General features: G+C 41.4%; 1 gene segment (V, D, J or C); it reads right to left on the bottom strand.

Annotated features, from left to right (window-relative positions):
* Window positions 1-2504: 2504 nt before the first annotated feature.
* LOC148646812 (immunoglobulin kappa variable 5-48-like) lies at window positions 2505-3026 on the bottom strand. The segment is given in 2 exon segments: window positions 2505-2824; window positions 2954-3026. Coding segments are annotated over 2 exon segments (393 nt in total).
* Window positions 3027-15282: the final 12256 nt, after the last annotated feature.

The following is a 15282-nucleotide window of genomic DNA, read 5'->3' as shown; positions in this document are numbered from 1 at the left end:
ATTGACCAACATGAGACTCCAGTAGGTGAGGGCCAGGGAGAGAACACATCGTCTCACTCTGTACAACATCTCCCTCTGCTGGGGACTGTGGGGAGAGCATTATCATTACAACCCTGCTCTCCTCACGATCTCAACTTTCTCACACAGCCTGCGCTCAGCCTCCAAGGGACAGCAGCTCCCTGTAGTAGAGAGCAGGGACTTGCAGCCTCCAGTCGACAGCAGAGGGAGCTTCACTGAGGGGCCGTTCTTTCCGTTTGCTGGAGGGTAGAGTTCACACTTTCACACACTGGTCTGGTGAAGTGGTTTCGTTATATACAGGGAATTCATGGTGGAGGTTGGTGTTGGGATTTGAAGAGCTTCCAGAGGAAAGATTTGCAATGTAATTATTCTTTCTTCTCAAGTTTTACTGTTCTTAGGCCTTGTGATCCACACCACAGGAGTCACAAGTAGATATTTTTCTAGCCATTCCTTCACCCTTTGGGATTAACTACCATCTCCCTGCAATGTTGAATGAGATCTCTGCTCTTCACTGTGATAATGCATTCTGCAGCTGAGTATGAGATCTCTGCTCTTCACTGTGATAATGCCATCTGCAGCTGAGTGTTTCCTGTGTGTTGCCTCTTTTTTATAGCCCAGGGAAACAGTAACCTATTGGAGGCCTCTGTATATTTCTATATATATTTCCGGATATGCTCATTGTGATTCCAGAACGTTGTTGATTTAATTTGGATGGATTTTATTTGAAAAAGGAATATTTTAAATTCAGTTTTATTAGAGGTCTTCCCCACAGCCATAAGACTCCAAACCTCTTCCCACTCATACCCCCTGAACTCACAGTACTGCCACTGCTGGGGTTTTGCACACTGCAGCTATCTGAATGCTACCGAAGATTACAGTTGTTACTCTACCCAATCATGTATTAATCAAAAACATGCCTTTACTGTTCAGTGCTTTTAATATTTTAGTCTTGCATTTTTTTAATAGTTTAAATGAAGATACGATATCTTAACTATAGATTTCAGTCTCTTGTTTTTAATAATAATAATAAACTTTATTTTATATAACGCCTTTAAAGGTGGTTTCTCAAAGTGCTTTACAGAATGACAACAACAATAAATTCAAAAAAGAATACATAAGATAAAACACAATTACAATATACAGTAGAGACTGTGGATGGTGGTACTAATTAAAGTAGATTCAGAGGGGTAAAGAATGGAACAAGTTAAGTAACGGCTCTACGTTTTTAAGGTTCTAAGATTGGATTTGAAGGAGTTTATAGAAGGTGTCTCTCTGATATCCTTGAGGAGAGAGTTCCAGAACTTGGGGGGATAACAGGAAAAGGCCCTGTCACTCATAGAGTGTAGACAGGCTTAGTGGACCATTAGGAGACCAGAATTAGAAGAGCGAAGGTTGCGAGGTGGGGAGTAGGGCGATTATAGTTCAGACATGAGGTGCCAAGCCATGCAGAACCTCATACAGTAGGTGAGCGCGAGGATTTTAAAGTCCACATGGAATTTGGCAGGAAACCAGTGCAAGGACTCCAGGATAGGAGTAATGTGATCACTTGTACTTGCACTAGACCTGGTCAGGATTCTGTCTGCCAAATTTTGGACATACTGCAGTTTGTTCACAGTAGATTTAGATACCCCAGCGAGTACAGCATTACACTAGTCAATTCGAGAGAATACAAATGTGTTGATTAGCTTCTCAGCCACAGTTAGTGATAACATACTGTAGGGTGTAGTCTAGCGATATTTCTGAGGTGAAAAAAAAGATGTTTTGACAATATGCTGCACATGTGGGTCAAATGTTAAGCCAGAATCGAATATCACCCCAAAGTTTTTCAATTTAGACTGAAGTTCAAGTACATCTTCAACCATCTACAGATAGAGTTACAGGATTGGCTTTACAAAGTTGATGGGGGGTACCAATAAGCATGACTTCAGTCTTATCGCAGTTAAGATGAAGGAAGTTTTGAGTCATCCAGATTTTTATGTCAGAGATGCAATTAGATAGAATAGTGACAGCCACATCAGTGTCAGGTTTGGTATGGAAGTATATTTGAGCATTATCAGTATAGAAATGATAGCTGAGGCCATGTGATCTTATAAGCTGACCAAGTGGAAACATGTACATGCTGAAGAGCAGGGGGGCCAGTATTGAGCCCCGAGGAACACCAAACTTAACAAGACCAATTTCAGACCTATACCCATTAAGAGAGACAAAGTGACAGTGATCAGTGAGACAGCGATTTGTTCCTATTTCATCTGGGATATGAATAAAGCTGGAGCCACTCTATCTCATTATTGAGCTTCTCACTACTATGGAAATGTCATTAATTAAATTCAGTGCGTTTGTGTGCATGTGAGCTCCTCCTCAGGCTGGGTCCTGTGTCTTTACCCTCACTCCCAGCAGCTGCAGGAGGTCCCAGCTGCAGTAGTGCAGTCACTGTGCAGTCCTGCTGAGGGAGGTTTTTGAACGGCTGTGTAACACTGTGTGCGTGGCTAGTAACTGTTGATCTTGTGTAAACTCTGACAATAATAATCTGCTGTATCTTCAGCCTGGACGCCAGTGATGGTCAAAGTAAAGTCAGTCCCAGATCCACTGCCACTGAAACGACTTGGGATCCCAGAGTTTAGGGTATTTACATAATAAACTAGAAGTCTAGGAGCTCCTTCAGATTTCTGATGGTACCAGGCCATGCGTTCACCTGACGAGCTTATGTAAACTGGACTGCTGGTCTTACAGCTCACAGTGACTGTCTGTCCTGGGAGAACCGATATCACTGATGGAGTCTGAGTCACGGTAACCTGTCCACTGGACTCTGAAAGAATAAAACAACAAGAATTTAAAGTACATTTTTAACTAGAATATTGTTCATATATGTAGTATGATATTTGTTTACATAAATCTTCCACACATTTTGTATCTTTCTACAGTATACCATTCTTACCTTGAATACAAAGAAGGAAAGCAGAGATGAAGATGGTGATGAATGTCATTGTTGCTGTGGGTTCTGTTGCCATGAAGGCCAGCTCTCAGTCATGAAGTGTTAAGCTCACAGGGCTATAAACACTCCCAGAGCACTGAAGCATGTGCTGCCAATGCAAAGTGTCTCTTTGATGCAAATTGTTTTCATTTGAATCGTGGACACTTCAAGAAAACTGTTTGTCTTTGAATAGAGTAAGATTAGCAGTTTAGTATTAAAACATCCATGAAAAAACAGATTTATATGAAGAACATGATAAAGTACAATCAGCTGAGGCCATATTGTATGTGTTAAGGTATATTTTTTAAATAAATATATTTTTTTAATAAATTATTTTTAGAAATTATGGTTTGTTACTTCACTACATTTTTAGCTGAAGTCTGTTCTTATACTGTACACATACTGTATGTATGGCATTCCTATCCTATTGGTTCTGGTGATAATGACATGAAGGAGGAGTATATGAGAAATAATGAGAATTTATCATTTCATTGCAATACATCAAAATCCTATTCTTATAAATATGTGTAGTATTATGTTACTGTCTGTTGAGTTGCTATTAAAATGGCAGTATAAAAATAAATACAAATTTGAGTTACAACTCCAGAGCAACATAAACAGAGCTGGTTGGCCACACCTGAGAGGGAAAGTCAATTCTAGTGTTGTAGAGGAGATTTGACAAGCAGACACCAGCAGTGAGATCATTGGAGCTGTCTGTTGAGGCACAATGAGGCAGCAGATATTTCTCACTGTCAGGTGTTCAGACACTGGTGTCTGATGTTACTCTTATATTTCTGGCAGGTTGCTTGTGATACAAATTTAATCACAGTCACCGCCTGTGTGTAATCAAAATGAATTAGCTTGACTTCCTTATGAATAAATCAACTCGCTATTGAACCAAATGAATGATGAAGTGTTCAAGAGGTACAAATGACTTTTTTTTTTAATCATAGTGATGTTCATCATTATGTACTAGAATGTGCATCATAACACCCAGACCCCTAAATAAAACCTCCTTTTCCCTAAGGAAAACAGGGGGTGTATCCATGGTGCGCTGGTGTTCGGGGGAGGTGTGGCTGAGGCAAACAATCCGAGGGAACCCGAGGCAAATCAGAGAGTGTAGCAAATGTCCAAGACCAGGTAATCCATCCTGACAGACAAACAGAGTTAAAAGCCGGAGCGGGGGAATAAAAAGGGGTAACAGGACCAGACGCTCCAGTCCCAGTCCCAGATGGTCAGGACACTATGGTGAAGCCAATGCCATCGAGTCACTCCTGGACTCCTGGGTAGGCGGGCTTCCAGGCGTCCATCTTCCAAAGCTGAGTCCAGATTGGCAGGAATGGCTCTTTTATAACACAGGGGGCAGGAACCGGAGGCAGGTGCAGGAGATAAGTACAAAACAAGGAAGGGCTGGAGCGTCCTTAAAGGAGGAATTCAGAATTCAGAATAAATCTCAGACATAGAAAGCAAGAATGATCTTTAATTCTCAAGTTGAGCAAAGAGCCCCAGTGTCCCCAGCAATAGAATCAGTGGCATCATTGTCCTGTGTGTGTCAGTGACTCTGAAAGGGCTGAACAGTGACTGATCCACACTGTGAGTATTAAAGTGTTTGGAGCAGTGAGGCGGCACAGGTATGCAAAGCTCCTTCCTGTATACAAATCCTGTCACAGACAGTTAGAAAAGGCCGGAGCTGGGAGAACAGGTGCAATCTGCAAGGGTTGGATCTGTTGTTATGTGTATATAATACGTAGTGCATGTACTGCTAGATCAGTACTCTGACGTTCTACCACATTTAGACTCTGCATATACACCTCTTAAAAACAACAGCCTTTCCTCTAAACATTCTGAAAACACTGATCCAGCAGAGACTCGCCTTCCCCTGGAAGTCCTCTTGCCAGCACTTGGGGATCCCAGTCCTCCGCTGGCCTTGCTACAGAACCTGCTATTCCTCTGTCTGTTTATTCCTGGTGAACTCTCCCCAGTGACCCTGCTGTCTCCCTTCCACACAGCTTCTCTCACGCTGGTCTCCCCACCTTCTCCACAGACAGGTCCCAGTCTGCAGACTGCAGCCTTCACTCGTTCCCAGCCCAGTCAGCCCTCACATCTCTCACTCTCTGCTTCCTGCTTGCTGCCTCACCTCCATCTCATCTCTCTGATCTCCCAAAGATCCCTGCAGTCCTGCGCTTGGGGCTCAACCTGTCATTTCACTGCAGGGCTTAATAGCAGCTGCAGCATAACATACATGTACATGATGTACAACTTATTGATACAACACCACAACATGCATAATAAACGATAAATCTTAATAGAATATATTTGTGAAATGATCTGATGTGATAAGAAAGATTGATCTTTCACTCAGGGATTACCAAGATAAGACTTGAAAACATCAAAATTTATATATATCACATATGTTAATTCTAATGATCACCTATCTTATAACATAGTGTAGATCGGCTATAAAGTGTTGTTGTAAACCTTGTAGGTTATATCAGTCTCAAGCAGTTAAATCACATTTATTCCTTCATACAAATAAATCTGTTTTCACTACCATAAAACTATCAAATGTGTCAATACAAATTTTTGCATATTTACTTTTTATTTTGCATCTGAACTTCCTGAAGTTCTTATCGTGGAAAGGTGATCTATTTTGTAGGAGTTTGGAAAGATGTAATATTGTGGTTCGGAATCTTCCAGGATTTTCCACTTATTTAAGATGCAGACCAGAAGATCGGGGTCCACATTTCAGGTGGGTTTTAACATGGCTTTAGGGATATGACTGCCAACTGTATTTTGATTCATAGGAGTATTACTAAATGATTACTGGCAAAGTGTTGTTGAGTACTGTCTCTTTTTTCCTTTAGTTCCTTCTCTTTAAGTGCTCTTTCTGTCCCTCTATTCCAGTTGTGGGCCAAACTGCACACATCCATTCTAACTGTGTGGTAATTGATGAGCACCCAGGCATCTAGACAAACTGTATGATTCTAAATGTGAAGAAGCTTCTGCTTTGCTTATTGTACTAATAAAGATAATATTTTTAATCATTCTCAATCAGAGCAATCCAATTGTTCATTATGATATCAATGATGTGTTTTCAAATTATTATTAGACTATGTTAATTAGCAGATTCTATTAGAATATCCCTTACTACCAAACTTCTATTAACTTTTTATTTCTGTATTTTGATTGCTACAAAATACTAGTTTCTGAATACCCTTCCACTCACCAGATTTTCTATAAATACCAGTGTCTCGCATCTGAAGTTAGAGAAATTATTTTAAATAAAAAGTCTTAATTGCAATTTCCTCATACAATGTTTCTGATAGCACAGTCTGATGATTTTTATTTTTGTTTGTATATCATCATACTTTTTTAATTAGTCTGTTGATTCAATTTTTTGTATGTGAGCTTTTTGGATGATCATGTTCTTTCTACATTGAAAAAGAAGTATCAGAAACATTCTCTTAATTTTCCAATTATCTTTGTGTGCCTTGAGCAAGCAGAAAGGGCACAAGAATGTAGCTGAAAAGGCCCCTGTCTTTAGCTCTATATGGCTCTCATGCTGTGATCTCAGCCACAGAGTGACCTGGTGCTCTTTGTGTGTGGGGAAGTGAGGGAGATGGGTTTGTCTTTCACAGGACAGTGATGACCCAGTACTCTCCATGATGGATGTTTGCTGCTGGTGGCTGGATGTCTAGCAGAGAGTCATCTGGACATGATCATAAGGTCCAAGGTCACTGTTCATCACCCAGAGGAAGATCCACCAGTGGGAGATCTGTAGGGTGGTACCAGAACCTAAGCTGACAGCATCTCAGCCAATCACCAGCTGTGATGTACAGAATTCTGTCCAAGATATTCTTACTTGTGTTCAAGAAATCTTGTGTTCGTGATCCAACTGTTATGTTTGCTGTCTATTTTGAAATAAGACAATTGCACTCTTTCTTTTTGTCGACATGTTGAATGTCCGAATATATTCAGAAATAAGCTGTAGCCGAGACAAACTGATTTCTCCCACCTGTCTACCTTGTGGCCAGACCCAGGAAATCAAAATCAATTGTTTTTAAAGACTGAAGTTCAGCAAGACATGGTTATCCACAGGTGAACCCAGCTGCCTGTCTGACTGCGTTTCCACAGCAACCGGCTGGACTGGTAGAACTAGCCAGCTCCACAGTGCCCCGGCTGCTGTGAAAATTGACCTCGGCGTGAGTGTTTGTGTTTGTGTGTCTGTCTGCCCCAAAGCCTCACTGTCAAAATGATTTAAATGAGAAATAGAATAATCACAGTTTCTTGAACACTGTGACTGTGTTAAATTATCTCTTACAGTAGTATAATAAACTTGTAAGTGCACCTGCAGTAGGTCCCAGCTTTAGCAGTGCAGTCACTGTGCAGTCCTGCTGAGGGAGGTTTTTGTACGGCTGTGTAACACTGTGTGAACACACGAGTACTGCCAGGGTAGTGGAAACTCTGACAGTAATAATCTGCTGCATCTTCAGCCTGGACTCCTGTGATGGTCAGAGTGAAGTCAGTCCCAGATCCACTGCCACTGAAACGCTCTGGGATCCCAGTCTGACGGGTAGTTGCATAATAGATCAATAGTTTAGGAGCTTCTCCAGCTTTCTGTTGGTACCAGGCTAGGCGGTTATTACTGTACACTGCAGGACTGGTCTTACAGCTCACAGTGACTGTCTGTCCAGAGAGAACAGATTTCACTGTTGGAGTCTGAGTCACAGTAACCTGTCCACTGGATTCTGTAAACAAGACAAAACACAGGGAATTTAATTTCTTTTAGCTATTTTACTCTGTTCTGTAAAACTTGTTTACATAATATACTAACAGCGACAGTATATACTCCACAAATCAAAACATATCTTAAAGTCAACACCTAGCCCAATAATTAATTATAATACACACTTTTTACAAATATATTTGCCTCTGTAAACATAATTAAAATTTTAGATTTATTCTAAATTTATTCAGTTCTTTAAACTTTAACTTTAAAAGGTTAATGTTGTGAAATTAATGTTAATAAAATAAATATAATAAAATTAGATAAGTATTTTCTTTAATCCTCACCTTGAGCAAAGAGCCCCAGTGTCCCCAGCAGTAGGATCAGTGGCATCATTGTCCTGTGTGTCAGTGACTCTGAAAGGGCTGAACAGTGACTGATCCACACTGTGAGTCTTAAAGTGTTTGGAGCAGTGAGGCGGCACAGGTATGCAAAGTTCCTTCCTGTATGCAAATCCCGTCACAGACAGAAAAGGCCTGAGCTGAGAGAACAGCCTGGTCTCCAGTGATTATCAGTGTAAAGGCTGGTCCAGACTCACCACCAGTGAATCAATCAGGAAACCCAGACAGATGGGCTGTATGCAATATGGATTCTACTCTAGTCCGCAGAGATCTACACAATTCACACTATCTGAGCCAAACCACACTTTATACCCAATCTTTTTTTAAAAATGCTTTCTTCTGTTTCTCTCATTTCATCTTAATTCTGAATCTTTATACACACGTGCCTCTTTTTTAATGAGTCAGCATCTCTGCAGGATAGAGTAGAATCCAATCTTCCCACAGTAATAATCTTCTACATTTTCAGCCTGGACTCCAGTTATTGTCAGTGTAAACGCTGTTCCAGACCCACTGCCATTGAATCACATCAAGAACCCTAGATTTATGGGTTGTAAGCAATATGGATTCTACTCAAGTCCATAGAGCCTGTAGGTATGCAATGTGTTTAATTACAATCTAGGTCCTGGAGATTGGTAGCAGGATGAGCTGTCAGGTGGGAACGCAGGTGCAGGAGTTTCCCAGGGTGTCAGCAAGGTAAGTGTAGGGAGCTCCAGCTGAGAGATGTGGAAGACAGGCTGATACTGTGCTGAAAGCAGGCTGATAGTTGAGGGGAAGGGCAGGTGGCAAAGCAGAGACACTCTGGGGTAAGACAGACAATGGAGCTGCTGAGCAGGAGCTGTGCACATACTGCCTGTGGAGAAAAAAAAAGTATCCGCTAGATCAATACTATTATTACCATTCTGAAGTACCCTATTGATATTTGGTGCAACCTGGCTCCCCTCAGTTTGCTATTGCCCTTCTGCCAAAGACATTCAGACACCCTCAGCATGATCATTCACTGATGGACCTGATAACATCCTAATCAATCCTCAGCTGTGATTTCGTACCTTAAAATATAGCCACCAACTCATTTCATTGGTAAACTCACTGGCTTCACTTCTATCTCCGACTAACTTGGCAAATTGGACTTTACCAAGCACGTGACTGCAACAGCCCAGATAAGGACTTAACTTTTCTCCAAGATGTACTGTAAGACCCAGACAGTGAGTCACTAAAGTAAAGAATTCTGCCTGAGATATTCTTCCTACAACTGTATATATCTTACAGTATATTTTGCAAACCAATTATTAATTTTTAATTGATGAAACTAAATTGATGAAAGGGAGTTGGACTCTTTTTGTCAGCATTCTGAATATCCAGACAAACCTGTATTCAGTTAAGGGTTGTAGCTGGGACAAATCAAGTTTATCCCACCTATCTTCCTTGAGGTTGTATCCAAACAGACAACTGTGACCAGCATGTTTTAAGTGGGTTCTTTAAGGTATGCCTATAAGGAGCAGAGGATGAGACACAATCAGCTGAGCCCTTATTCCACTCAACATAGCTGGAACGGAGTGGAGTGTGGAGAGTCTGGTTAAAGTAGCACATGGCTCTGTGTGTTCAGACATACTGTAGCAGGACTGTAGGATTAAAGCTTAAAATGTAAGTTGCTATTATAAGACATCAGTTAACTTCTTCTTAATGTTCAGTGACACCGATGATTAAGTCCCTCCTCAATTCCTGCACTTTGTACAGTATGTTGGGCTGGAGAGCAGCACATTGAACAGAACATCTCTGACTTCAGGAATTGACTCTGGGGGAGTTTGCCCTCTGGTGGCACCAAAGTGATTTTACTTTTCTGTGAAAAGAAATTGCGAAAACTGTGAAACAGTACATTGAATGTACAGTACTTTTCTAAGCCAATATAATTTTCCATCTCCAGAACTCACCGACCTTGTGCAAAACCTGAAAACCGTCAGAGAGCCAAACATTCCCTTGTAGCACCAGTTGTGTTTCCTGCTTTTAAAGAGGTTATTTTTCCAAACACTACAATCCCCCTGAAGCACCTCAAATCCAGTACAGAACAGGCTCTTTGTGGGTCCTGGCAGGAAAATAGAGTTTCATCCTGGTTTCTTACTAAATACAATCATATTAAAAATTATACATACTGGAGATCATCTGATTTTTAATAGGTTTCAGATCTGTACATGTTTTGGAGTTTCACTCTGATGCCTGAAATGCAACCAATTGGATCTGCAGAAGGAAAAACCTCTCTGGGTGTGTCTGATACCTTGTCTGTCTCCAAAGTGGTTCATAATGTGTCACTCCCACTGTGGGCGTGTCTGATACCACATCACTCCCACCTAACTATTCATCTTCAATTAATCAACTAGTAGGAGCTGTTCAATCAGAATAAAAAGCTGACAAATTAAAAACAGGTCGTGTAAAGATCTGTGTGCCGACGCTGCACAACTGAAGTGTGATAAAAGTGTAAACAAGCAAGAATATCAATGAAGTTATGAAAATGCACTGGAGGAGCAGAGCTCAGCTGGAATGAAAACCAGCAGACTGTGTTTCTGTAGCCCCAGGGCTGGGAGCCACTGCTCTGATTTATTTTCACGTCCAGGGAAATGTGAGACTGACTCTTAGTGAGACTCTGATCTCTGGAGGGGCTCTGCCTGGGCGTACAGACCTCCAGCCTGTAGAGATCACTATGCTTTGGAAAGAAGAGCCCAGAGGCCCTGCAGGTTTTTTTAAAGCTCAGTCTTTATAAATGGAACGGCTTCAGCAGATGCTTTGTCATTCACATGCCGGGCCGCCCTCACAGCAGACTTCCTGGACATCTCGATCCCCGCATGGAGCAGAGCGGTGTGTTCCCCCAATAAGCAGACTCTCTGAAAGGGCACGAGCAGGTCCTGGTGATAATCCATCAGTTGGAAGGGTGTGAAGAGCACAAAGGCAGCCAGGCTGGACTCATCTAGGCTCCAATTCTTCACCAGCCCACCTTCGTACAGAGCTTGGACGCCCTTGCTATGGATGGTGGCCAGGTTGCTCAGCTCCAGCTCCTGGCAGGCCTCGTCGCTCCTCCCCAGGAAGAACAGGGACTCGTCCAACCAGGTGTGAGACACCAGACCAGCCCGACCCCGCTCTCAAGTGCTTCGCTCACGTAGTAAATAAAGTGCGACGACAGTCTGTGATGGACTACCCCCACGGATCCCTTCCTTTTCCCAGAACCGCTCCTTGAAGAGCAGGAAGAGTTCAGTCCAGCTGTCATAGTGGGGTCTCTTCCTTGTGCAGGGAGAGAGGAGGGTTAAATCTGATTTATATGAGGGTCCCATAACTATGACATGGAATCCAGGCACAGAGAAACAAGACCCACGGGTGCAATGAGGCTGTTAAAGATGGAACTGTAACAGTGGTCTGTAGGTCATAAGATGAACCCTAGAGCTGGAACAGGTCAGCTGGTGAGCAGCAGGCAGGAGCAGCAAACAGGCAAAGCACAGACCAGAACTGAAGTCAGGAAACAATTGCAGCTCTGAGCTGGAGAGACACATCAAAGGAACAAGGAAACATCTGATGGTTTAGGACTAGAGAAGCAACCCAGGTACACAGTTAAGTGAAACTCAAGGAAAATGCAAAGCCAGAGTTGAGACAAATCGGGTCAATAGTCCAAGGAGAAACACAGACACAGCCAGGAACAAGGCAGTGGCTCAGAGCTGAAGCTCTATACTGGAGCCCAAAGAAGAGCTCAGTCAGACCCTAAACAGCCTGCTTCACCAGGAGACGGGGAGGACGTGGTGATCCACAGGTGAAGCCAGCTTCCTGTGTGACTGCGTTTCCACAGCAACCAGAACTAGCGAATTCCACAGTGCCCCCGCGAGGACAAAAGAGACAACTGGTACATTGTACTAGCAGCCAGACCCAGACATCACAGTGTTCCTGAGCTGATTAAACTGCAGGAGAATTTCTTTAGTTTCTTCTAAAGTTTAAGAAATAAAAACTATCCAAATCCAACTATCTTTAAAACAGACCAGTGGTGTTTCATTAGTACCAAGAGATATAATCTTACACTTACAATGTATCTTTGAAGTATTCAACTGTAAACAGAGGAGGATAAAAACTTTAAAGAATATAAAAAAATAAAAAAAAACACTACAATCTGGTATTGAGCTCACATGTCATTCTGTGAGCAGTGTGATTAAAAATACAGTTTGTAGCAATGATTTCTTGAGTTCTGGCATTGCTGCCTGGCAGCGCTGGGGCACTGGATTCAATTCCCTGGGTGTACTGTAACTGTAATACTGTAACTTTGTGAAAAGATCTCTTATAGTACTAAAATCAACATATAAGTCCACCTGCAGTACTGTAGGTCTCAGCTGCAGCAGTGCAGTCACTGTACAGTGCTGCTGAGGGAGGTTTTTGTATGGCTGTGTAACAGTGTGTGAACACCCAGTTACTGTTGGGTTAATGTAAACTCTGACAGTAATAATCTGCTGCATCTTCAGCCTGGACTCCTGTGATGGTCAGAGTGAAGTCAGTCCCAGATCCACTGCCACTGAAACGTTCTGGGATCCCACTCTGACGGGTAGTTGCAAGATAGATCAGGAGTTTAGGAGCTTCTCCAGCTTTCTGTTGGTACCAGGCTAGGTATACATTACCATGCACTGCAGGACTGGTCTTACAACTCACAATGACTATCTGTCCAGAGAGAACAGATTTCACTGCTGGAGTCTGAGTCACAGTAATCTGTCCACTGGATTCTGAAAACAAGAAAAAACAAAGGAAAAGCAGGAATTCAAGATCTAGAATGCTTTAATTTATTTTAGCTATTTTTACATTTCTGTAAAGCTTGTACATTATATGTTAATACTCATATCTTCCATCACAAATTAAAAATATGTTTAAGACAACAACTAGCCAAGTATTAAATTATACCCTGAACAAAGATGAGAAGAGTCCAGATGAAGATGGTGCTGAAGGTCATTGTTGCTGTGGGTTCTGTTGCCATGAAGGGCAGCTCTAAGTCATGAAGTGTTAAACTCACAGGGCTATAAACACTCCCAGAGCACTGAAGCATGTGCTGCCAATGCAAAGTGTCTCTTCTATGCAAATTGTCTTCCTGTATCTGTAGAAAATGGAGAAGAGCAGCTGTTGTAGTTGTTAATTAAAATAGTGTAGCTCTGGTATGCAAAGCACTTTATTCTCCTGTATATAAATCCTGCGCCAGACCTGACATTGTGATCTGAGCAGTGAGCAGAGGTAGGACTTGAAAATGGATGGATAGTTTTCCTCTGTTCTGCATCATTCATTAGTCACATTTTTTTTGAAAGATGAGAGAGAGGGGCTTTCTGTCTGATCCCTGACTGAATTTAAAAGAGACATTGAGCAACAGGAGACCCCAGTAGGTGAGGGCCAGGGAGAGATCACATTGTCTCACTCTGTACAACATCTCCCTCTGCTGGGGACTGTGGGGAGAGCATTATCATTACAACCCTGCTCTCCTCACGATCTCAACCCAGGAGGAGGAATTTCTCACACAGCCTGCTCTCAGCCTCCAGGGGACAGCAGCTCCCTATAGAAGAGAGCAGGGACTTGTAGCCTCCAGTTGACAACAGAGGGAGCTACACTGAGGGGCTGTTCTTTCTACTTGCTGGAGGGTGATGAAGTGGTTTTGTTATATACAGGGAATTCAAGGTGGAGGTTGGTGTTGGGTTTTGAAGAGCCTCCATAGGAAAGTTTTGCTTTAATAAAAAATCCTTGCACTATAATTATTCTACAGTTGCAAGTTTTAATTTGCTGAGGCAGCATGATCCACAGGTATTTAGGCTATCTGTCACAAGCAGATATTTTTTACAGCCATTCCCTCACCCTGTGGCATTAACTATCATCTCCCTGCAGTGTTGAAGAAGCTCTCTGCTCTTCACTGTGATAATGCAATGAGTGTTTCCTGTATGTTGCCTCCTTTTTATACCCCAGGGAAACAGTAACCTGTTGAAGGCTTTTAGATATTTCTCTATATATTCTTGGACATGTTTATTGTAATTGCACAGTGGAATGTTAATGTTGATTAAATTTTGTTGAATTTTATTTTAAAATGGAAGTATTTACAGTATTAAAATAAATATTTGCCACAGCCATTAGACTCCTAAACTCCACCCTTTAACCCTCCACCCCCACTCATACCCCACTGTTGCTGCACTGAACTCACAGCACAGCCTCTGCTGGGCTTTTGCTCTCTGCTGCTGTCTGAATTCTACTGAACATTACAGTTGTTATATTTCTAATTTATACTACTGCTGTTGTATTCTGTATTAATCACATGCATATTCCCTTAAGAAAACTTGTACATTAATCTGAACCCAGTAATTGTAATTGAACAGCTCTGTGGAAACCAATTTGATGTTTAATTGAAAATTAATTAATCCATTAAGTTTCAATTAAATATCACAAGTCCAGAAATTGAAAACAGAATCTGATTAACTGAGGTGAACCAAGGTGAATTTTATGAATGCTTAAATCACAGGATCTGGACTATCTAGCTTCTTGTCACCTATAGCTGTAATAATATACTGTATTTTGATGGCTGGATCTGACATGAAGAGACGAAAACAAGAGACAAACATTTGCAATACTTTTGGACTTTGCGAGTGACATTAATTAATATTACATTTCTCAAATAATTTAAAAGTTTTTTTTATTTTTAAAGGGTCTGTTTAAATAGAACGGGAAATGTCTCCTTCACAGCATGTAGCTTTTAATCATGCATGAGCTGAATACGTGAACAGAAAAAGTCATGATGTGCCACACACATTAAAGATTTCCGTGAAGTAATATCTGCATACATCCATGTTGTGCATCAACTAAAGTATTAGTAGCATTCTTGCACACTGCCTTCATCTAGATGCAATTATTTACAACATTACAACACTACAATGCAACTTACAGTACACAACAAAGTCATTCAAATCAAATAAAAACAAAGTTTATTTATCAAATGCACAACAATACAGCATGCAGCAGTAGTTGCTGGCAATGAAATGTCTTTTCTGCGAGCTCACAAAAATCACAAGAATCACAAAAATCACAAAATTAAGGTTACGAAAATAAGGTTACATAATAATAGATAATAACGTAATAGAAATTGAATAAAACTCAATATGAATAGAGCTGCTATGTGTCCATGGTGT

The sequence above is a fragment of the Lepisosteus platostomus genome, chromosome 16 (genome assembly GCF_059453375.1).
Source record: "Lepisosteus platostomus isolate fLepPlt1 chromosome 16, fLepPlt1.hap1, whole genome shotgun sequence".
NCBI lineage: Eukaryota > Metazoa > Chordata > Actinopteri > Semionotiformes > Lepisosteidae > Lepisosteus > Lepisosteus platostomus.
This window is presented reverse-complemented; position numbering and strand designations above follow the sequence as displayed.